A 23,168-nucleotide genomic window follows, 5' to 3' on the forward strand; every position below is an offset into this window, starting at 1 on the left:
TTGGAGTTGCGAATAGTGAATTTAATAACGATTCCAGTAATGTAACGATTCCAAGATTCGCCATTTTATTATTTTGAAAAACGAAATGGAATCTTACATAGAAATGGGGGTGAAAAATCTTACGTACTCTTACATGGGAGGAGAGGGTCAACAATTGCCAAAATGATCTTTACGTAATTAACGAATGGCCCCTGATGATAGGAAATATCAGGGCATGTGACTGTAGGAAAGTTTTCTAAGTTCATTATCAGGTTTTGAGAAATATTATTGGCAACAGTGTGTTTGTTTACTTTTTTCCGCGAAAACGAAGTGAGTGCGGGATTTTGAAACGATTTTTTAAGTTATAATGAATTTTTTGTAAAATTTTGTACTTTGTGATTGAAATGTAGTTCTATGCTGGACGGGCGATGAAAAGACTGTTTCCTTTTGTGTTGTCTTCTTAAGTCGCTATTTTTGGCTCTAAACAAATCTGATAACATATACTGTTTCGTAATTTTTATCACTTTCGAGAGCTTCCCAGGATGTGAAACACGCAAGAAACATCAAAACAATTCTCAAATGGCCTGAAACGTAGTGTTCATGTTCTCCAATAGTTTTTACCATTGTCATAGGAATTGATAGTGAGGAAAGCAATTAAATAAATATTTTTTTTTAATTACCCCGCTATTGTGCTAAATTTACTTTTGCCACCAGTCTGTTAGTACTCTCAGCTTCAATGAGATAATATCTGCCTCCAGCTTCATTATTGTCTATTCCAGATTGATGAGACGAACTGCAGTCTCAGAACGAACTGCAGTCTCAGAACGGCATAACTGAGCTGCTGGTGTATTGCATGTAGTTCTGCCTTAGCCTTGGTTTAAAGACGGTAACTTACTGCATGGAGTGAATATTGTTTTATTTAATTATATCTTTGGAAAACCTATCAATTTTTTTTTTCTTTTTCAGAATGGAAATTCCAAAGGAAATAAATATTGGAATTTTGATTGGTAAGAAAACATTTAAATACTTGACAAAGGAAATAGCATTTATTTGTTGCTTGGTTTTGTAATTTCTGTTCAGTGGCGGCTCGTGCCTTAATTTAGCGGGTGGGCACGCTGTGTAAAGTTTTCACAATAATATTTATACAGATAAAATGAAGAGAACTATAGTTAGTAATGCTGAGCAATAAAATACGTTCTTTTGCAGTTTATTTATTTCGTTCTTCTCTTCAAGCGTCAATGTTGAAATTGGTGGTTTTAGAAAATAATCCACTTGATTATTTTTTTTTAATTTCAAGATAAACAATCTAAATTTAAAGACATCCAACCCATGCAACTAGTAATAAACAACACACAGTATTAATCAAACTGCTACTAAACTCCCTATATCAACACGATCAGTTGATCACGCAGCAGCATTAATTTCGATTTAGCCATGCTTCCTTAGAGCAAATTACGAACGTAACAATATTTTTTCTAGAAACAAACAGTTTCTTTAATTGCCTATATATTCTTCTTTTTCAAAATTAGAATTATCTTTAAGTTTTATTGTGTAGAACCACATCACAATACATACTGGTCACATCTCATTTCGAGTTCAATTCATTTTTTTTTTTTTTTTTTTTTTGCATTTTAATAAAATATGTAATTTTTTCAAATCTTTGTATGCGCTTCCTGATAAACCAATGATTTTTTTAATGCCATTAAAAAATCAAAACACTTAAGAATATTTCAACTTTATAAAAAAAAATATAAGGCCTTTTTTGTTTTTGCACATATTTCAGAAATCTTTTTGCTAAATGATAATCATTTCTTAAAAGCTGTGCATTCGTTTGCTTATCCTATTAGTTCAAAATATTCCGTCGTTAATTATGTAAAAAATCATGAAACTTCCATAATAAATTTTGTTTATAAGGATATACAAAACTTTCAACATTTTAATAATTTATACAGTTCTTACCCAATGCACAATTTTGTTAAATATATTGTACTGACTGCAAAACTCATTACTTTTCAGCTGTATCTTTAATATAAAAAAATCCTCAGCTAATACAATAACATGGAAACACACACACAACAACAAAAAAAAAGTTGGAATTTTGAGATGTTGAATTCAAACTGTGCTTTTCTCAATTGCGAATTGCGATAGGACCCTACTCGTTGGATTTCTTGTTTCTACTAATGACTTTTATCGCAATCATAATTTGAATTCAAGATGTCAAAACTCAAATGAATGTCAGGGGTTAAATGTTATGCGCTGGATGTTGTGTGCTGGGACAATAATTTGTTATGCAAAAAGGATTGTGTGAAGTCGAGAAGGGTCGTTAATAATTCGATTCCGTAACACATGGACACCTGCATTATAAGCATAGAAAAATAAAATCAAAGGACGGATGTCATTCAACGGTCAAGTGAAAACAATAAGCAGTTCGTGATTGCTCAAAAAGTTCATCGAGAAAACGCACACCTGCATGAGTGACCTAAAGCCAATAATTTTTTTAATAACTAAGCTCGAGTGTTGAAACTCCCATAATTTTTGAAACAATCTGAAGTTTTTAAATAAATAAAAATGAGTAGTTTGGACATTTTTGAGGTAATGTAGCCGCTATGCCTTTAAGGACTTAAAGCGATGTACTGGGTCAAACTGAAATAATTCAAGTTTTTGCTCGACAGAATACTTTAACATAGAAAATAAATAAATAAAGCCTATTTTACGATTAATACTTACACTGAAAAAAAATTTAGTGTATCTCAACACCAAAAATGATGTAAAGTAGTTGCCACCATTTTTGGTGTTAACATACACTAAAATTTTTTACAGTGTATTAGTACTTTAGCCACTTATCAGAACAAAGAAGAAAATTGAATAGATCTCACCCAATTGAAGCTGTTTTGTAAAAGTTTCGGACAAATTCAGAACTTTTATTAGCACCACACTCAAAAACAATTAATCTGTGCTGTGTGCTACTCGAAAATGAAATCTCTATTCAGAAAATCCGAAAATTCCGCTCATATTAGTTCCAAGCAGAAAATTAAGTAAATAAAACTATGCATGAGTTGCGATAAATCCATAAAATTGTAAATCCCTTTTCCAGATATTAACAGCCGTTTAAGATTAAAGGCAAAAGTGGGTCGGAGCACGTGAGAAACCTTTTTTTTTATTCACATGGGCTCGCTTTTTTCTGCCCTCTGAGCTGTTTTTCGTTCAAGTGATGCGCACGTAAAATATTTCCCTCCTTCTTTGCCTAAACTGGTATTGGGTGAAGGGTGAAGATACTTTTCCAAGGGGCAGGGAAGCTGCTGCCCATACAGCAGGAGTCGGAGTGACACGGACTTGCCGTTTTGGTGCCTGGTTGAATCGTTGTGATTGGTTAGGAGCGGAGGTGTGGCAGGGGGGCAACAGTCGAAATGGCCTAAGAATCCTTCTCAAAGCTTGCAATTGCGAACGCTAACACATGGAAAACTTGCAATATTTCATTAGCGATATGCAAAGTGCTAGAGATTTAAAATCTGTTTCACGCCCCCAATTCTTTGTTTTTTGTTTAACTGATACAAAACGTTATTTTTGAATAATTTATTTAACTGTGCACAGTTTGTCTGGGTGGGCCAAGCCCACCCGGCCCATAGTGACGAGCCGCCCCTGGTTCTGTTGTTCAAAATTATTTTAGTGTCTATAATATCACAATATAAGTATTCAGTGACATATTTACGAGATTTCAGGCTCCTTTAAAGCATTTATCATGAGCATTTTTAATCCTCTTTGTGGCCCCTATGGTCAGGGAGACCCCATCCCACCCAATTGCCACATATGCAACATGGTAAATTTGCCATTAGGGCATAGGGAGGGGAGGATGGGGTCACATATGGACTGCTCAATTTTCCCAAACTTAAAAAAAAAAGAAAGAAAATGAAAATTTGGAAAAATTTATGCTACAATGGCACCACTCTGATTCATTTAGAGGGTTTTTTCTCATTTGGGGGGCTTAAGAGGTACTCTGTAGCATTTAAGAGGGTGCACCATTGCTCTTGGTGGGGATAGGAACCTCTGTATAAAGAAATAAGTTTAAATTTAAAACCATGTTTTATTGTCTTTCACCACAGCTTGATTCTGTCAACTTTTAACCTTGTTTCTTTCTTTGTTTAACCCTTAACAAGGGAGGTGGGGTCTCACAAATCGCTCAAAAGTTCATCCGATCACCCTTATTTCATTTTCAGTCCGATTGAATGGTTTTCCCCAATAGCTTTTTATTTTGTTACCTTGAACACACACCTTGTTTATCATTATCTTTAGGCAAGTGCATCTGGTTTAAATTTCATTGCATTCTTTAGAAGCAGTCTGTGAGACTGCACCTAACCTTCAGTGTTACAATTTTCAACAGTAGTAGTAGACACGGCTTTTAACGTTAGAACCGCAGATATAGGTTGATTTATCGGCATTATGTGAAAGAAATACAAAATATTCTGGAGGATGTTGTGATTTGTTTGAAATGTTCACAAAAGTTATGCAATGATATTCTAGGGACAATGAAGGCTGAATAATTCCTCGAAATACAACGAAAAACACTAATAAAGGACTCAAAATTTTCCCGTAACATGATATAATCAATTTTCTGGTACTAAAATGTTCTGTATATATTAAAAAACTAAAATGAAATTATTAAAAAATAATAGATTCATTTTTATTACGAGTAGTTAGTTATTTACTGCATCATATGATTTTCTCAAAAAATCTCCAGACTCAAGCAGAATTTCCTCGGAAAAGGTAGGTATATATTTCAATTTTAAATTCAAAAATATTTTTTCCCCATGCTAATAAAAGTTCAAAGAACATCTAAAGGAAATTATAGGAATATATCTTAATTACACGATTTTTAAAAAAATTGTAAATAGAGCAGTCTCTGAGGCCTCATGTCACCTGTTACGTCCTTCTTTTTAACCTCCCTTGTTACGAGTTAAATGTATCTGATATCATTTAAGTATTTTCATATGCATAGATTGCAACTTGGTAATTAAATTCCCATATGCACTTAATTGTGTTGTCATTTCCACTTCTGAAAACTGCTTCCAAAAAAAAAATTAATTAATGATATAACATGATTGAAAGCTTATGCTGAAAATAAAAGAGAGCTGTAATATCAGGGCTGGATACAGACTACTATTTTAGAGGGGGTGTCATGCCGAAGTATGTAGGATGTTAGGTACGAAAAAATTACTGTAACTACTTTGATGTCAATAAAAAACACCAAATCTGCCAGGAATAGGGTACATAGTTGAGCATGAACTTTAATACTAATTAATTTCATAGCAATGAAAGGAAGTACAGTCAAACCTCGTTAACACAAACTCAACGGGAACGCCAAAATAATTCGTGTTAACAGAATTTCGCGTTAACCTATTTCAATGTTAACCGGATTTCGTGTAAGCAGAAAAGTTTGTTCATTTTTTGACTTGGAAAATATAGGAACCAAAGTACATTTGTACAAAAATGTACACACAAGCATTTACATTTATAATTTATGTAAGAAACACAAATAATTCGAAACAGGCAATGACTATTCGGGACGACAGTCGACAGTGCATTTTCAAACATCTGATCGAAAAACTGGATTTTTGCTGCAGTGTTGGAAGGTAAACACAATTTATCACTTTTAGACCTTAAACCTCTGCATGGGCAGAACAGTTGTCCAGAATCAGACAAATTTTCTTTTTTCACGATGAAATTTTAAATCTAGATATATCGCCACTTGAAGATTTCATTGTTCATCCAAGCTTTTTTACTGCAAGCATAGTCTACAGCTAAAGTTCGTTTTTTCTTGAAGCAACGAGATTTTCACGATTTCCTACAACAAGAAGAGAAATTTTCTCACTGCCATCCATTTCGCTTGCGTCCAAGTGCCGATCTTTCAACTTTCGAAAGTACGTAATTTCATGTAAAAGGATGGGGTTTTAATTTTTTCTTCAATACCTTAAAATTTTCTTGGTCTTATGCGGGAATTCGTCTAAATCCTCTTCGTGTTAAGCGATTGATTTAAAAGTAATTTGTAGCTTTATCTGACTGGGAGTGGCATTTACTTTGTGCTAAGCAAAACTTCGCGTTAAGTGAGTTTGTGTTAACGGGGTTTGACTAATATTTTAAGCATTTACTCCTAAAAATAATTAAGGAATTGAAAAGATTACTGCAACGGTTTACTTTTTTTACAAAGTTTTTGAACACAATGGTAAATGGATAATATTGTCAATGATTTAGCAGGGTGTAATGACCCCCATGACCTTATCCTTGTGTCCGCACCTGGCTGTAGTTACAGGATTGTGTTGATTTTATTGTGTTTCTTGAAAAATTATCATTTTGAAATTTATCTATTTGTTTACATTTTATAAAATATATCTAATTTGTAATTTTTACTTTTAACAGCTGATGAATCATCACCATTGAATAGTAAAGTAGATGTATACAACTTAGCAAGTTTGAAACAATTATTTTCATTGCGAAAATAGTGAGTTATCTTTTCTTCTTTCCTTCTACTAAAAAATGTCATTATTAGGCTAATAGATTTCAATATTGCGTAAAAGCTGATGTTGGTCAATGTGTTAAAAATTCTTTAACTTCGATAAGTGTTGCATCTCAGAAGAAATATTTAGTATTATAGCAAGAAATTCCATCCAAAACTAAACGAGCCTACTTTCCCGTATACCAATAATTAACTTTCTAGTATCTGATCAATATTGTCAAAATTAGCTAAAATTGCAAATTATTTCAAACATAATTTTTTAATATTTTAAGTTGATTTCTAGAAATAAAATATTTCTCACACATCTTAGGAATTAGATGCATTAAAAAAAATAAACAAACAAATACAGTAGCAGCACCTTTTAAACAAAGCAGCAAATACATTTTTTTTTTCATTAAAAAACCATCTTTAACCGCATTCAAAAAGAAAAAAAAAGAATTAAAATGAATACATCATATCAAAAGAAAATCGTTTGTCTTTCCCCTGTTGCCACAAAGTAATTTTAAAACAATTAATGTACTTTCAAAAATAAATAAAAAGAAAAAAATGTCAATTTAAAAAAAGTATTTTCATTGTCAAAAAAAAAAAAAAAATCGTATGCGCATATCTTAATCTAGAAACATAAAGGATTTCGAGTTTATCCGCCGAAAACTGAATACATAAAATAAAACTTTAGAGTGAAAATAAAAACAAGTCAAATTAACAATAATTATTTCACAGTAAAAACCATGGCTGTGGAGTCGGAGTCAATATCATTTAGTGATAAAAGATTCAGATTCGGGAGCCGAAGGTAATTAATTCAAAGACTTGGAGTTGGAATCTGTCATTTCCCTTAGAGTACGCAACTCTGCCAATATTTGCGGAGTTGGAGTCAGACTTATTTTGGGATAAAGAAGTCGGAGTCAACTATCCAAAAATCAGAGTCAGTCATTTTTCCTCCGTGTATAAAATTTTGCCAAAACTACGAAGTCAGAGTCAAAGTTCAGGAGTCGGAGGCCGACTAATTTTTGAGCACAGAAGTCAGAGTCAAGTGCCGCAAAATTCTAGGAGTCAGGCTCTCAAGTAGGTGGTCGAGCTATTGCCAACAAAATTCGTTTGAAGTAAATCCGTCGTTGAGTTCAGAATCTATATTGTTTTCAGTTTCTCTAATGTTAAGGGATTTGAACTTTTCAAAAATGAATGAAAATTGTTCAAATTAGAAAAATATTTTCTATACATGCTCTTTGAAAACTTTTTCCTACAAAGTTTGTTTCACCTCAAAGTGCAGGATTTATGTAGGCCTTGAATTTCTAGTAGATGCTAATGTTAAGTTTTTTTAAACTGTTCAAAATTGAACAAAAAATTGTTCAAACCAAAAAGTGAAATATGGGAATGGGTGTCCTTGAAGAGATCTTTCGAACAAAAAAAGATTGTTTGAATCAGACTATTCATTCAAAAATTATTAAAGGGGGGGGGGACAGACAGACCGACATACATTTTTCCCCAACTAAATACCCTACTTTCCATTAAAAAATTTATTTTTGACTTTTTTGTTTTTTTGCAATATTTTTAAGATGCATTAAGCCTTCTTTCGTGCTTTTTTCATCTTTCTCTGACTCTTACTGGGAAAGTAGGCTAAAAATTACATTCAACACATAAAAACATGAGGGAAGACAATATTTCGAAGTTTTTAAACCCATCTAGACAACTAAACTTAAATCAGTGTTAATTTGTAAACTAATCATTTGACTCACCGAATTTGAATTGAAAACATTCATTACTTTTATGTTTTTCTCATTTATTTCAAACATATTGGCGCACTTGGAACTCTTATATTATTACAATCAAAAAACAAAAAACCCACAAAAAATTGAAATTCAATCTCCACAAATGTTAAAAATGCTTTCTATGTGTAGGTATTCTTGTTTCATCATTTTGAACTTCTTAAAGAGATATAAAGCACTTTTTTTTTTTTTTTTTTTTTTGCACGTTTAATTCAGTCTTCTCTGCTTTTCAATGCTCAAAATTTTTCGTTCTTAGAACATGTTAAATTGACCATATTACAACTTTGTATTGGGAAGTCTCTGTTGGAGTTAACTTGCTTGTAGCTATTTGAAAGTTATGTTAATCTCTTTTCCAGATGTACACAATTGGGTAGAGTGATAAAATATTTATGAAAAATTATTATTTTATTCAAAACTTTTTTTAAGCTAAGGAACATTTTGTGTGTGTGTGTTCCTTTTAAAGTTCAACTGAGGATTCATCATTTTTTTCAGTCAAAATCTCAAATCTGCCCCTCCCCATTATTTTTGTGTTATTAGAGTTGCAAGACAACAATGTACAGCAAAGAAATAACTTTTTTGAGCAGTGAATTTTGTGTCTGAAAAGATTGAACAATCACGTAAGAATTATGCCTGATGTTATCTGATCAGTGATCATTCTTATTAACTGTGTGAGCATCTCTACAGTATGATGTTTTTCTACAATGCAATAGAATATGCACATGTGCAAAATGAGCATGGTATTCCTTTTCAACCTTTATATTCAGTAAACTTGACTAGGCTGATACTGGTACCTGCATTAATAATGCTAATATTGAATTAATTGATGTTAAAGTAACTTGATGTAAAATTTATATTAGTGTTTTAATTATTTTTAATACAGTAGACCCTCGTTTTACGCGTGTTTATTTTACACGGTTTCGATTATACGCGATTTAAGATTTGACACCTGTATTTTATTTTATGCGGATGAGTTTCAGTTTCACGCGGATATGGCAGTTCAAACAGATAAAATTTTCTCCTCTTTCAAAATCCAAACTCCTAAAGATTGCAGATTACACGTAATAAACTGCATTTTGGCATGCTAATAATCGAGGTTGGGCCACTGGAGACATTTTATGCAATTGGTTCAGTAAAGTTATTGAACTCACACAGTTCAGAACTCACTGGAAGAAGAGCTTTTAGGAGTGACAAAGGCAGCCAAAACCATGAGGATACAGACATTGCTGACACACAACCAAAAACTTTCACATTGAAAATTTTGAGCCATTCATAGACAATAGAAGTGATCTTTCTCATTTGTTAGTGAAGGAAGATTCTATCATGGAAATGTGACGCAAGTGGTCATGGATGTGTAAATGCGCTGCAAAGAATTATAGAGAAAAATTTTTAATGACTGCCAAAAGACTATCATTGCCAGCTCCTCTTTATAAGCATAACACAAAACTCGTTTATGTTTTCTTTTTGCATGTTGAGCATAAAAATCGATATATGTACACATTAAACTTATTATACAATTGGTCATCACTAGAATGAAGTAGTTTTTTTTATCTACGGAACCTAACTCCTATTTTAACACTACGATTAGGTCTCAATTTACGGGCCATTTTCGTGGAACATTACCCCCCGCGTAAAACGAGGGTCTACTGTAGCTTAAAAACAATTTGCACTATTATTTTTAAGCTATTATTATTGTTATTATTTATTTATTTATTTTGTAATTGTTATATGAAATTCTTTGTATTTTGTCACTCATTAAGATATTTTATTGATAAAAATCTAGACGCATAATTTTATTCTTGCCTTTCTTTCTAGCTACGCTACTTATTAGTTTACTGAACAAAATAAACATTTTGAAAATACTTATGTGGAATAATATTTTTATTTTCTTTTCCTTTTAGTTTTAAGATTCTCACTATTAGACAACGATGTATTCCTAATGTACCAAATTCCATAAAGGTAAATTGATTTGTTTTGTAAGAAAACTTATATCTTATAACTTGCACTCTGTGTTTTCCTATTTTTCAATAAACACTCTGAAAGGACTCTTTGAGACAAGACTGAAATTTTATTCCAATTATATTCCAGGTGTTTTAGGGTTTTTTTTTTTTTTTTTTTTTTCTTGTGATAAATTAAAGTTTTAAAAAAAATTCTTAATTGTAAATGCAGTAAACTCCCAGTTTAGACACATGGCAGTGTGTCAGCCAGGTTTGGGAATCAGGCGACACATCTGCCAGTGTGTATCTTACACAAACCATTTCAAGCTACTTTTGACCCCCTCATTTCTCAAAAACTATTAAATATATGTGCTTGAAATTTTGTATGTCTATAGAGCTGCATAGCAGACTTATAATCATAAATTTCATGAATGTACCTCTTATAGTCATGGAGTTATTAAGATCTGAGAAGGTCATTTTTTACACTGATTGTCTCACTCACTCATCAAAATGTTTACGAACTTCCAAGTGTCTCACATACTTGAAATTTGGTATAAAGATAGATTTTTATGCATATGTAAAGGGAAAAATCTAAAAAGTCAAAAAACTACATTAAAAAAGCAAAAAACTACGCTATTTTTTTTATGATCATCACTTCGTAATTACTTCACTGCACGATTGCAAAACATTTCGCCAAATAGATCAAAACAAATGGGCTCGTCAAACGTTGCTAAAACGAGGTTGTTGAAGTTTCAAATTAACAATTTAATTTCTAACCAAAATGGAGCTTTAAACAATACTTTAAGTTTTGCTAAAATGAAAAATGATCCATCAATTAATTAGAATTGCAAATCTAGAGCTAAGCCTTTAAAATCAAAAATAACCAGCTTTAAAATGTATAAAAACTTTAGTTCTCAATTAAATGCAAAATTTTACAGGAGGAGCAAAAATGGCAGCAATAATTTCAACAATTGAGAAGTATTTTCGCCAATTCTGCATATTTTACGATCTATGTTATAATAATCCCCCCTCCCCCCCCCCCCCCCCCCCACCCCCCCCGAACAATAAAGAAATTCCAGACAGATTTTGAGATGTCTTAGCAATTTTCCTAATTGTCGACAATTTTGAGGACGCCAAAGACCGAAAGCTAATGTACTTTGGCCTTGCTGATAAATGAGAGAAACAAACGATTATTGCCCAAAATTGTCGATCGCACCATGTCTCCAGTTATTGAAATATCTTCAAAACTTCTAACAAAAGGGAACCGCAAACCAGTTCACCGTAAAAGCAGGGGAAAGAAAGGGAAATGATATATTTGTATATGCTTTTGCATTTATAATTTTCTAAATTAGAACATAACCTTCATTTTGCTTTTCAAAAAGTAATGATATCCCAAAAAAAACATAGATGTGAAAAAGAAGCCAAGTTCGGTTGAAATGAGGTTTGGAGTAGATGGTGTCACCCGGCAAAAAAAAGAGCAGATCTAAACGGTTACCAAGTTCCATAACAGTTCATCATAGATGCTGGATTTTCCCATGTTCTTCAATTCATTTAGAAAATATTTTTTTACTTTCTTTGATATTGGATTTCAACTTTGGCAAGTTTGAAAAAAAAATAGTGATGACTAAAACTATCCACAAGTTGAAAATGCATTATCAAAGAAAGTAAAAAATTGTTTCTAAATGAATTGAAGAACATGGGAAAATTCAACATAAGTGAGGAACTGCTGTTGAACTTGGTAATCGTTTGGATCTGAACTTTTTTTTGTAACACCGTCGGGGTGACGCCGTCTACCCCAAACCTCATTTCCACGGAACTTGACTTCTTTTTCACATTTATTTTTGTTGGAATTATTTATTACACATGCAGATTTTCTGCATTGTTGATCATCTACAAGCTGACTAAGGGAAAAGTTAGCGATATATAATCAGTTAAACACCCCTCACCCCACTCCCTAGAGTAATGGCGCAACCTCAAGAATGAGACCCTTCTCCCAAAAAGCAAGCTTAACTAAAAACTTCAATGGTGCAGTCTGTGCCATGATGTCCCCCCCCCCCTTTCATTGACACCCTTAATCAAAGCTAGTTTGAATGCAAAAATATAAAAAGAACTTGTAAAAATAGTTTACATTTAATATGGCTTTGTAATATTTTTTGCAAAATAATTTGTTTCTTAGCTTAGTATTTTTGTATTTATTTAACATTTTGATATGTTTAAGCTTTATTTTTAATTTTTTCAGAGTAGTTTAGAAGATTGGTCTTTTCTCCGCAATCTAGAGTTAATTTTGCTCATTGGAGGTGCATCCTTGACTTATTGGGCTTCAGAGGTATTTTCACATTTTATGAGAAAGATTGAAGCTTTTGAGTTGTAAATTACCTATCACCCGATAATAATGCTCTGGACACATAAATGCTGTGAAAAATATAATTTTGTTATATTTTAATTAGGGCATGTGTTTTTTTTCTCCTTTATTAAAAAATCTTAACACTTAAAGGTTTTTTGATTGTCTACCAGCAATTTGTTGCATATTTTTTGTTTGCACACTGAGTATCCTGTTGTCTATTGCAGGAATCAAAAAGGAGTTGGTTTTTGAGATTTATTGCTACAATTTTAATCTAATAATGGTAACCTATAGGGTTGAGGTTTCTTTAGACCCTTTTTTTTTAAAGTATGTCAGATAAGATAAGTCTACTACTGTCCTTTTCCCTCTTTAACTTCAGCGTCTATTTATAGGCATCCCCCCCCCTTCCAGAAAAAATGTTTTAGTTTTCTCTTTCTTAGTTTTAAGATTCTCATGTATTATATTCTTAAACTTATTTCGTGAGTTCTATTTATATTCTTAGACTCATTTCATGTGGTCTACTTAGGAATCAAACAGTCTATCTTTTCATTGGGGCATTACCACTTGTCCCTTTCCCATTGAACTTTTCATTCAATGCCCTTTCCCTAGCTCCATTATCACCTTTCTTCGAATAGGTTCTTCAGTTATCTCTAATACATCTTAGCACAATATAAATGCCTATGCCACATATTTTATTCTCTCCTAGAACAGCAATAATACAGGTTATTTCATGTTGTAACGTAGCTTATCTTTTCTGGTTCATGAAAGAAAACAATCCTTAGTATTTATCCTTACAGTCTATTTTCTTACAAATTAAATGCTGCTTTTTCTGGTAATCCTTTAAAAACCAATGGTGGGTTGCATAAAAAGAAAAGCACTATCAGCTTGTGAAACGTTTGACACATAAATGACTAGCAGTGGGGGTGCAAAAGAATTTTTTTCCAGCTAGAGTCCAGGACACCTCCTATTTTTTTAGACCTACTAATAGTAATATGCTGTAAAAGTTTTAACTTCTTGCTCAAATTTTAAGAGGGTGCTCAATGACCCTTTAATTGAACATTAGCCATAGCACAAAAATTGACACAAATTTAAAAACATTTAATTTCCCCAACCTTTTTTTTTGTGTGTAAATTATTTTGTTGCTACGTATATGCATATTACTAGTGTATATTATAATATGTAGCATTGTTTTTTCAGTTCAATGTATTTTTTAACCCCTCCCCATACTTATCAAGTTTGGGAGAGGGGGGTTGAGCACCCGCTTTGAAATAGGAAGCTACAATTTTTCCAGTATATTACTATCCACAAGTCTAAAAATATTGTGGGGTGTCCCATTAGCTAGGAGAAACTTTTTTTAACATGTATTTTTGAACCACCCTAAAATACATATTTAGTAAATTATACATATGCATTTTTTTTCTTGCCCATTTTCCATTTTCATGGTTGGTACGAATAACGGCAAATACGAACAAATTCGTTGATTTTTGACATTTCGTATTAACCAAGTACAACTATGTTTTGTACTTGCAAAAAAAAAATTATTTTTTTCAAATCATCATTCTAGTGTAAATAAAAGTGTTTCTCTTTTCTAGGAAGTTAAATCCATTATTCAAAAACATACTGCATTATCTTCATTATGTTCCCTGAATGTATCTAAATACTCCTCCAGTTGTGTTTCACCCAGGTTAGTTGAATTATGTCATCCAAAGTGGCCATTTATAGACTTTATTGAAATTTTGAGACGTAAATAATTTTGAAATTCCTGTATTTTAATGCTTTTCTTTAAAACTTGTGTTAGTGTTAGAAGGTTATTTTTACTATTATAGAATTTTAGTTTTTTTGATTGGTTTTTAGTACTTCTATGATCTGTTGCATCCACATTGCATTTAAATCTTTTTACCATAGTTATTCTCCAATTGAAGGACAAAAAAACTTTTATGTATTGAAGTAGAAGTTCATATTTTTACTCAATGAACTTTAAGAACTAAATAAACTAAAATTGCTTAAATCGTTACAGTATTCTTTCCCCCTACCCTTTCAAATTTTAAATTATTGAATAAATTTAGAGATGCAAACGATAAAATATCTAATACTTTAAATAAGAATGGTCTTCATATTTTTACATCTCTCACCCTTTTATTCGGTTCCATTTACTATGCAAGGATAATTTTCATATATCATTTTTATTTTAATAAATGAATTAAATTTTACTTTATGAAATCAAAACTATCTCGTAGCAATGGTCAAATCATTTGGTCTCCAGAGATTTTTCCAAGCAGCTTAGGCCAGAAGTTGGCTACTTCATTAGATAACATCCTCTCTATAACCCAATGCTTACCAGTGTGGCAAAATATATTTTAATTTTGTAACTTGCTTGTTGATGCAATGCATCTGAATTGCAGATTCCTTTCCTTAGCTCAAATAATTATTATTTAGACTTCATTTCCACCGTTGTCTAGCTCTAATATCTGCAAAATTATTACTATTTTTTAGATTTCTTTTTTCTTTTAAAGTAAATATATTTCCCCAGTTTTTCTATTTACATTCTTCCTGGGTGGATGTCTGTTATGCTGGTTCAGACATTAGCATTGGTTATCTTGTGAGTTATTTATAATGGAAAAAAAATTGATTATTCGTAGTTTCACCTGTGGGTTTTCAGTAATCCTTTTTTAATCCTCTTCAATATCCTTAAAATTAATTATTATTACATAATATTCTTCTTTTAGTACCTTTAATTAGTTGAAAAATGAGGTGTTACGTTGCTTTTACTAACTTTTACAATTAACTTTGAAATGTCCTATGATTTATTTAAGAGGGTATTCTAGTTTAGAAATTCAAAAAAAGAAATTGAATTTTTTTTCTCTTCATATTTTCAGAGTTTAGACTTTTAAGAATAAGTCTCTAAAAAGATTTACGGAAATTTGAATTATTTTCTGAGTTATGGTTAATTTTTGTTAAGATAAAGAAAAAGCCAGGAAACAAGATCGACAGAGTGACAGACTCTCTAAGGTGCGAGCTTCCAAAGCTTCAAAAGAAGGCACAACAGCTCTTATGGTTGAAAGATCTGCCAAAAATGTTGCGTTTGAGGTATAGGAAGAAACAATTTGTAAGGCAGGGGTTGCTGTTCAAAAAAATATAAGTATAGCATACCATTAAACTACTCAGACTGCCTGAAATGCGACTGCAAACTTTAAACGGGTTTTTCTCGAAACTACTTTTTGCAATACCGTGGACAAGATATCTCAAGTTCTAATGTATCAATTTATTTGAATTTCGGCACAGACTTTCTTAATACTATCAAAATTGTCTCCATATTTTTGGTTTTTTACTATTTTTAAAAAACTACCTAAGTTAGAAAAAGGAGCCTAAAATAACCTTTTTTTTTTTGTTTTCAAAAAGATGTCATTTTGAGCTTTTTTTTTTCAAATTGGCTATGCCTAGATAATTCTACTTCCTTGTTTAATAAGAATCAACCTTAATTTCATGTTTCAGATCACCAGGAAGATTGGAATCTTGTCAACCAGTAGACACCTTTTTTTTTTTCTGAGTCCCCACTTTGCCGGCCTCTACTGTGATTTCAATTTTGAATTTTTTTTCCTACTATTATACATTTTTATATTTCTCAAGTATCAATAAAAAACTGATAGAAAAAATGGTCACAGTTCTTCTTTTTTTTTTATTTTTATTATTATGCCCTCAAAATCGAACCTTTAGACTAGAATATCCCCTTAATTTGGTCAGGAAAAAAAATTTAATTAGCCATTGTACATATTTTTTTCTCTTTTAGAATTTAAATTTGGGTATATTTATTTTTATTTACAGATGTTGCGTTTTGGGCAAAACATTAATCTTGATGCTTCCAAGTAATGTACTTGATTGGGAGGTAAAATATGTCTCCATATTTTTTGTAATTGTTTTACATATGTACTATTAACTTTACCTAATGATAGTTTTCATTTAATAAAAAGCATTAATTTATCCCAGCAAAGTGAACTGAAAAGTATTCATCAAATATCACAAAATATGGCACTAAAAATAATGTATCATTAAAATAACCTATTTGACAGTATTAGACGGTGCTAAAATATTCAGTGATTTAACCATATTTTTGTATGTTGACAGTTATAGAAACAATTTTTAACTCATACCTTAAAAAGGAAAGGAGTTATAAATTTGACATACATGTTTGTTTGTTGTAGCTTCAAAATGGATTAACTGATTTTGATATTTAAAAAATAAAAATGTTTGTACCGAAAATTTATTCACACATTTGAAATAATAATGATACCAGTTGAAATAATGAATTTTTCCACATATGATGGAATTTGTTTGGAACTAGTTATATAGAACTGGATTTCTAATATTTTTTTAGTGAGTTTTAAGTACAAATTTAAGCCTTTTGCACAATGCGTAATAGTTTCATTGTTAGTAGATGAAGAGAAAGCTCAATAATTTTTAAACATTTATCTGTAGTCACTTTCTATTTGTTAACAAATGTAGCAATTCTAATTGATTTTAGTAGCTAAACAAGGCTTTTAAAAGGATTTAAAATTTTCCCTCTTGATTCAACTTTTGCAACTAGCCAAACTTAATAGTGGTTATCTTTCCTTTCTCCATGCTCTCATTTTATCTAAAAAAAAACGTAAATATATTTAAATTTTAAATGTGTTCTGACTGGATAGATTCTTTTTAATATGAGGCTTGTTTCTGTTGGTATTGGGATCTTTTGAATTTTTAATCTACTAATAGTTCTTGTGGTCTTTATTTTGTTCCTTCTTTTTCAGTTTTCAAAAAACACTTACATTCAAAGTATTTCTCTAATAAACCAACTTTAATGTTGTCAGACTTCAGGTTTATTTTTTACTAGCGGTACTCGCACGGTTTTGCCCATAGTAGAAAATCAAAAGGTCGTTTGGTTCGCCTGTATATTTACAACTAATGAAAGATGAGTTTCTCGCCAATTTGCTATGTTTATTTGCTCGCCTATGTTACCGTTCCACGTTATGATAATTTGGTAATTTTTTTTTGTCCACGTTATGATAATTTTCTGGGTAAAATCTTCTTAAAATTGGAATAGAAAAAGAACAAAATTGAATTTTCAAAAAATCACTTTGAGATGCTCAGCCCTATACTAAGAGCTAATTTCATGCCAAATTTCATGATAATTCAGTCTTGGCACTATGCGTGTAACAGACATACAGACATAGACTTTCAGCTTTATTATTAGTTAAATAAAGATTGTTTTAGTATAATATTTTGATGCTTGTTGGTGTTTTAATCATTTTTGATGTATACCCTTTATGTTAGTGCATGTAAATTTTATTTAAAGAAATAATCTTTAAATTTACTGTGTACTTTTAGGCACATTGAATAGTGGCCTACTGTGTGCCCATTGTTCATGTAAAATAATGATGCTTTTTTGCTATTAACAACTACTACTAATGGGCCATTTGCAAGATTTTATGTGAATAAGAAATGTAGCATAGGAATAGATTCTAATGCAAGATTGTTTCACTGCCTCTAGGTTCACTGTGTCCAGATCTGAACTACAGTAGTGGTGCCTGCCCCCCCCCCCCCCCACATAATAGGGCATCCTACTCAACTTCAAATGCTACCAAGTGAACCTTACAATGAGACCCACCCCCTTTACAAATTTCAATTGTGCATTCTACACATAGACTTCCCTCGCCTTAGTACCTTTAGCTACAGTACTTTACACTTATCATATGCATAATAGTGATGAGAATTAATTTCAGTGTCCTAAAATTAGAAAATTTGTATGGGTAGATAATTATTCAACACTTAGCATAACATGAGCACCAATGCTTTATTTATTTATTTTGTCAATATATTTAGCTGCTTCTAGCACATTATGTTCATTGTCAGTCCAGAAATTAAAATTTTTATTGTTTTTCTGATGCATAGTTTCCATATGCTAGGCATAACAATGGCATGTGCTACTGCTTATTTTTCCTGTGTCTATTCTATTTTTACTTTAGTTGCTTTGTTTCAAATCTAGCCTACTCTTCAAAAGTTTGTGCAAGCAATTTCATCTGCATTTGAGGAAATTAAAAATGAAGATAGAAGTATATCTTTTTCATTTGGTCCGCATCAGGTACGGTCCTCTTTGTACTATTTATTGCACTGTAATAAAAACTGCTTTATGCATCTTAATATTTATTAATGAATTTTAAAAAATATTACATTTTAGAATCAGTAAATATTTTGAAAACTTACTAACTGGATGTTAAAAAGGAGTGATGAGGTTTTATTAATTTTGGTTTTGCAATCCTAAGAAAATCACAGAATTAAGAAAATTTGTTCTTAATATAATTTGTATCTCTTTTATTGGTGCACATGAACCTTTAAGAAAAACTAAGAAATAAATTTATTTACAAATTTGATAAAATAGATCAATATGATTAAATACACTTCCATATATTTTTTTCAATTTCCCTGATTCGTTCCCTACCCAATCAATGTTTGAATACATAGCAAAAGTAGGTTGTTATATGAATGTACAAATACACTTATATTGTAGGTTGTTATACAAATGTTCGAATACACTTCAATTGTAGGTTGTTACAAAGCACATAAATCTTCTTTGATCATATGTGCAAAATAAAAACCAATTTTGAAATCCTGCTATGGGGGCAGAAAAGAAAGGATTGACAGTGCTGATGTTCTGATGCCTGTATTTTCTGAAAGTAATGTTGCGCATATTTTACTTTTATGGATTGTTACAGTTTTAAGTTTATATCTTCAACAGTAAGAAAGTTACAATTTTCAAGATATTCAATGTTATCTGTAAAAATATACTGCAGTATTTTAAAAGCTTGTTGTATAATTGTTTGAAGAAGCTAACTAAAGTACTTACTTATATAACTTGAATCTAGTAATTATTATTACTTTCTTCTGCACTTTCTGCTGTTTTAACCTGTCTAGCAAATTGTGTAATGTTTAAAATAATTTTCCATGAAAAAAAGAAAAAATCATCTCTTGTTCATTTATTCATTTATTTTTAAACATTTTATATTTTAATGTTTAAAATGTTTTATTAATGTTTTTTAAGTATATTCATTTTTTTAACTTAAATAATTTACACTAAAAGTCTAAATTTGTTTCATTGAACTCCATTATGTTCCAATAAATGGTTATGAAAATAAAAAGGTTCATTACATCTAATGAGGATTTCTATTTCAATCGCACCTATTTCATCAGTCATCTAATTATTTTGTATCAACTAAAATGTGTGTGTGTGTTTTTTTTTTAGTTTAGTTTAGTTTAGTTGAGTAAATTTAACTTTGAAACATGTTTTATTCTTTCCATTTGATTATCTAAGAAATATTTTCTCCTTTCACAAACAAATTCTGAAAAAAAGTTTTGAGTAGTATCATAATGATTCATTTTATTGAAAACTTAACAAAATTAAAAATAAACCTGCTTCATTCTGCATAAAATAGACGTCAGTTTTTCAAGCCATGATGATCGACATGTTTATTTTGTATAAAACTGCTCTTTTAAATCACATGCATGCTTGAGTAAATTGAAGCTTCCACTCAGTGCAAAAACATTGTATGAATGCTGTCATATAATTTATGAGTGCTTTTTGTTTTGGGTTTTGTGAATTTTATCTTATGTACTTCTGTTTTCAAAATTTTTAGGATAATTTCTGGAATCAGAATTTTAAAAGTATGTTACACGTTTTGTGTTCTTTATTATACATTATTCAATGAAATTAGTAAATCATAAAAGTCTAGTTATCTCTAAAATTTACATAAAAATGTTAATTTATGGTAAAGATTTTTATTTAAAAACATTCTTATTTTTTTCCAAATAAGAAACTGATTTTTTTTATTGTTGTTGATGAATACATAAATAATCCATTTTATTATGCTGAAAATCAACATCACATATTTTTAGGTGAAGTCAAGATATCAAAAGTTGCCGAGAGACCAAGAAAATCACTGTATGAAATGATTTCTGTTGATAAAGCTGTTGAAATAATTCTTCACGAGTCTGTTCCTTTGCATACAGTGCATAAAAGTGTTACAGGTATGTAACATTTTGTTCTTTGCATGCTCTTTACATTGTTTTCTTGCCTAATTTATAGAATGTGACAGTTTTTATGTGAACTGAGGCTATAATTTAAAACAAAATAATTTTTGTCAAATTGAAGGTGTGTTTTTTTACCCAACTGCACGTTCCTGACGCAAAGGAGGATAATGTGCTTATAATTCTATGTATGTTTGTTCCTATGTGGCATTGTAAGGGCTAAACACCTTGACTAATTTTGGTAATTCTTATGTCAATCGATTTGCCTTAACCTTGGGAGTGTCATTAAACACATGACAGTAATCAAAATTCACCTTATCAAACAACCAGTTGCCATTTTGTCAGTTCGGGATCATGTCGCATGCTACTTGCGTGCAACAAATGCAGGTAGCTTCTGCTGAATGAATTTTTTGTTTACTAAGTCTACTAATTGGGGCCTCAGTGGCGGAGTGGTCTAAGCGATTGCTTCTCACACTTGAGGCGGTGCATTTGACTCCCACCCTCGCCCCGGATGTACTTCCCCCACTTCCTAATGTAAATTCTTTCATGTGTTCTTTATATGTATTCTGTACTGTAATAAAAAATATATCATGCGTAAGGGCGGCAAGACACTCAGATTGTAATCCTCATCAAAATAAACCTGTGAAAGTCTACTAATTTGATTTTCATCTCTAACATGTTGCATTTGTTTTTGTCGTGATTCAGGGTTACTGAGTTTTGCGACGTGTACTTTCTCGACAGGCTTTTTTAGCTTTGCGAGAAAGATGACTGACGACAGGATTTCCGATTTCGCGTCATCATGAGTTATACAGGCTGTTTATATAGCTGTGCTGTGGTTTACTTAAGGTCGCGAGTTTTATCTGAAGGTCAAGCACATGTAGCTTTAAGCCGAGTTGGATCACTACAGAGACTAATATCAGTAGTTTAGACCACAGCAAGTTACTTGATAAACCTCACAATACAAATTCTCTCAATAAAATGACAAGATTTCAAAATGTACTGTCTTATGATCACAATAACTAAGTCGATAAAAATTAACTAAAAAGTTATAAAATAAAAAATTATTAAATAAAAACAAAAGTCCCCACTGTGTAAAAACCAAAAAAACTAAAAAGAAAAATGTATAAGCCCAGTTGTTTAGAATGTTATTAAGAGTCATTTTTTTAAAGCTGGACAAATGAATGGGAGTCTGATAGTTGACACCTTCAATTTTCCTGAAACTTTTAGGATATTTTACTAGTATTATGATAAGAAAAAGTGAAGCTTCTTTCCTCACTAATTTGGCTTGTTGGCCCTCGAGTGGAGGTCAAACTTTAGTGTTGTGAGAAAAAAGAGCTAAAGGGTCATTCCATAGATATGTCAACCTCAACCTTCGAAATTTTTTTCCCACAAAGCCTAAATTGTGACCTATCCTTTCATTCAGCATACTTTCTAGTACATAAATCCAATAACAGTTTGCAAAAATTTCATTCGGTGTTTTTCTTCTGGCTCTAAACGTGCGAGGTTGTAGAAAAGGCTTAGCATGTGCAAAAAACATTAGTCTACGTTTTCTTGTGTAATATAAAAATTTTTGCAAATTTTTAAAAGAACTATGTTTATTCTAAATGAATAGATGTTGGCCCAATAAAATTGACTGTTCTTTTTGCATGCATTATAAGATAAGTCTTTTAATTAGTTTGGTTATTTCAATGAAAATATTTACGTTGCGTTAGTCACGAAAATGTACTATTTTCTGCTTAAAAACTAAACCAGATGATTGAACCAAACAGCACATTTTATTTTCTTACATCTGTGTCATATCTACTTAAAAAGTGCAAAATATTTATTTTAGTATCAGTAGATATAAAATAATTAGTGTGACTAACGTAACATTTGAGCTGTGACTAACGTAACAGTTTGCATGTGACTAACGTAACATTTTAAAAATGAATGCTAATATTTAAAACTTATTTAATTTAATGTTTATTTTCATGAACAATTTTGATTATATAGGCATTCTATATTGATTAAAAATATAAAGGGTGAAAAATACCAGTAATATTACATTGTAGACCTTCTGTTTACTTAGAAAAATACTTTTTTAAAGGTCTTCATAAAGATACTTCCAATTTTAAGAATTATTTAAAAAGAAAAAAAAGTGAGTAAAGCAAAATGAGTACTCTGCTGAATGTGCATTCAACACAAGAATCCAAGCTTAAGAATTAAGATAATAGAAATACAGTCTTAACAAAGGAGAACGTCTCTATTTTTTAGAAAATACATCTCCACCTATTATTAAAATGAAGTAACGGCTGCACGTTGGAAAACATTTGAAGATGTCACATGATACAGTGACGATAAGCGCTGCTGCCATATATTTCAGAAAATACAAGAATGATCATTTAGAAATTCAAACATTTGCGGTGATATCTGTAATTTAAATGCATTCTCGGCATTCTGCAAAATCGTTCGAATATTTTTTTCTCAATATTACATTTTAATTCAAAAGGATGCACAACACTATTCGTTCGATGAATCAGTAAACCTTAAAAAATAATATGCCATTGAAAAGTACTACGGAGTTTCTTATAACGATAACTAGTATATCA

At 31.2% G+C, this 23,168-nt stretch overlaps 1 protein-coding gene across 1 annotated transcript in view; it reads left to right on the plus strand.

Moving 5' to 3' along the window:
* The first annotated feature begins 300 nt into the window (after window positions 1-300).
* LOC129217351 (gephyrin-like) overlaps window positions 301-23,168 on the plus strand; it is a 77,816-nt gene continuing 54,948 nt past the window's right edge. Inside the window, exons 1-10 of the mRNA XM_054851636.1 lie at window positions 301-309; window positions 946-986; window positions 6,391-6,472; window positions 10,149-10,206; window positions 12,424-12,510; window positions 14,118-14,209; window positions 16,348-16,408; window positions 18,545-18,640; window positions 20,190-20,217; window positions 20,449-20,580. Coding sequence (XP_054707611.1) covers window positions 947-986; window positions 6,391-6,472; window positions 10,149-10,206; window positions 12,424-12,510; window positions 14,118-14,209; window positions 16,348-16,408; window positions 18,545-18,640; window positions 20,190-20,217; window positions 20,449-20,580 — 676 coding nt within the window. The 5' untranslated portion in view covers window positions 301-309; window position 946. The remainder of the gene's footprint in view (window positions 310-945; window positions 987-6,390; window positions 6,473-10,148; window positions 10,207-12,423; window positions 12,511-14,117; window positions 14,210-16,347; window positions 16,409-18,544; window positions 18,641-20,189; window positions 20,218-20,448; window positions 20,581-23,168) is intronic.

This window comes from Uloborus diversus, chromosome 2 (assembly GCF_026930045.1).
Source record: "Uloborus diversus isolate 005 chromosome 2, Udiv.v.3.1, whole genome shotgun sequence".
In the NCBI taxonomy this organism is placed as follows: domain Eukaryota; kingdom Metazoa; phylum Arthropoda; class Arachnida; order Araneae; family Uloboridae; genus Uloborus; species Uloborus diversus.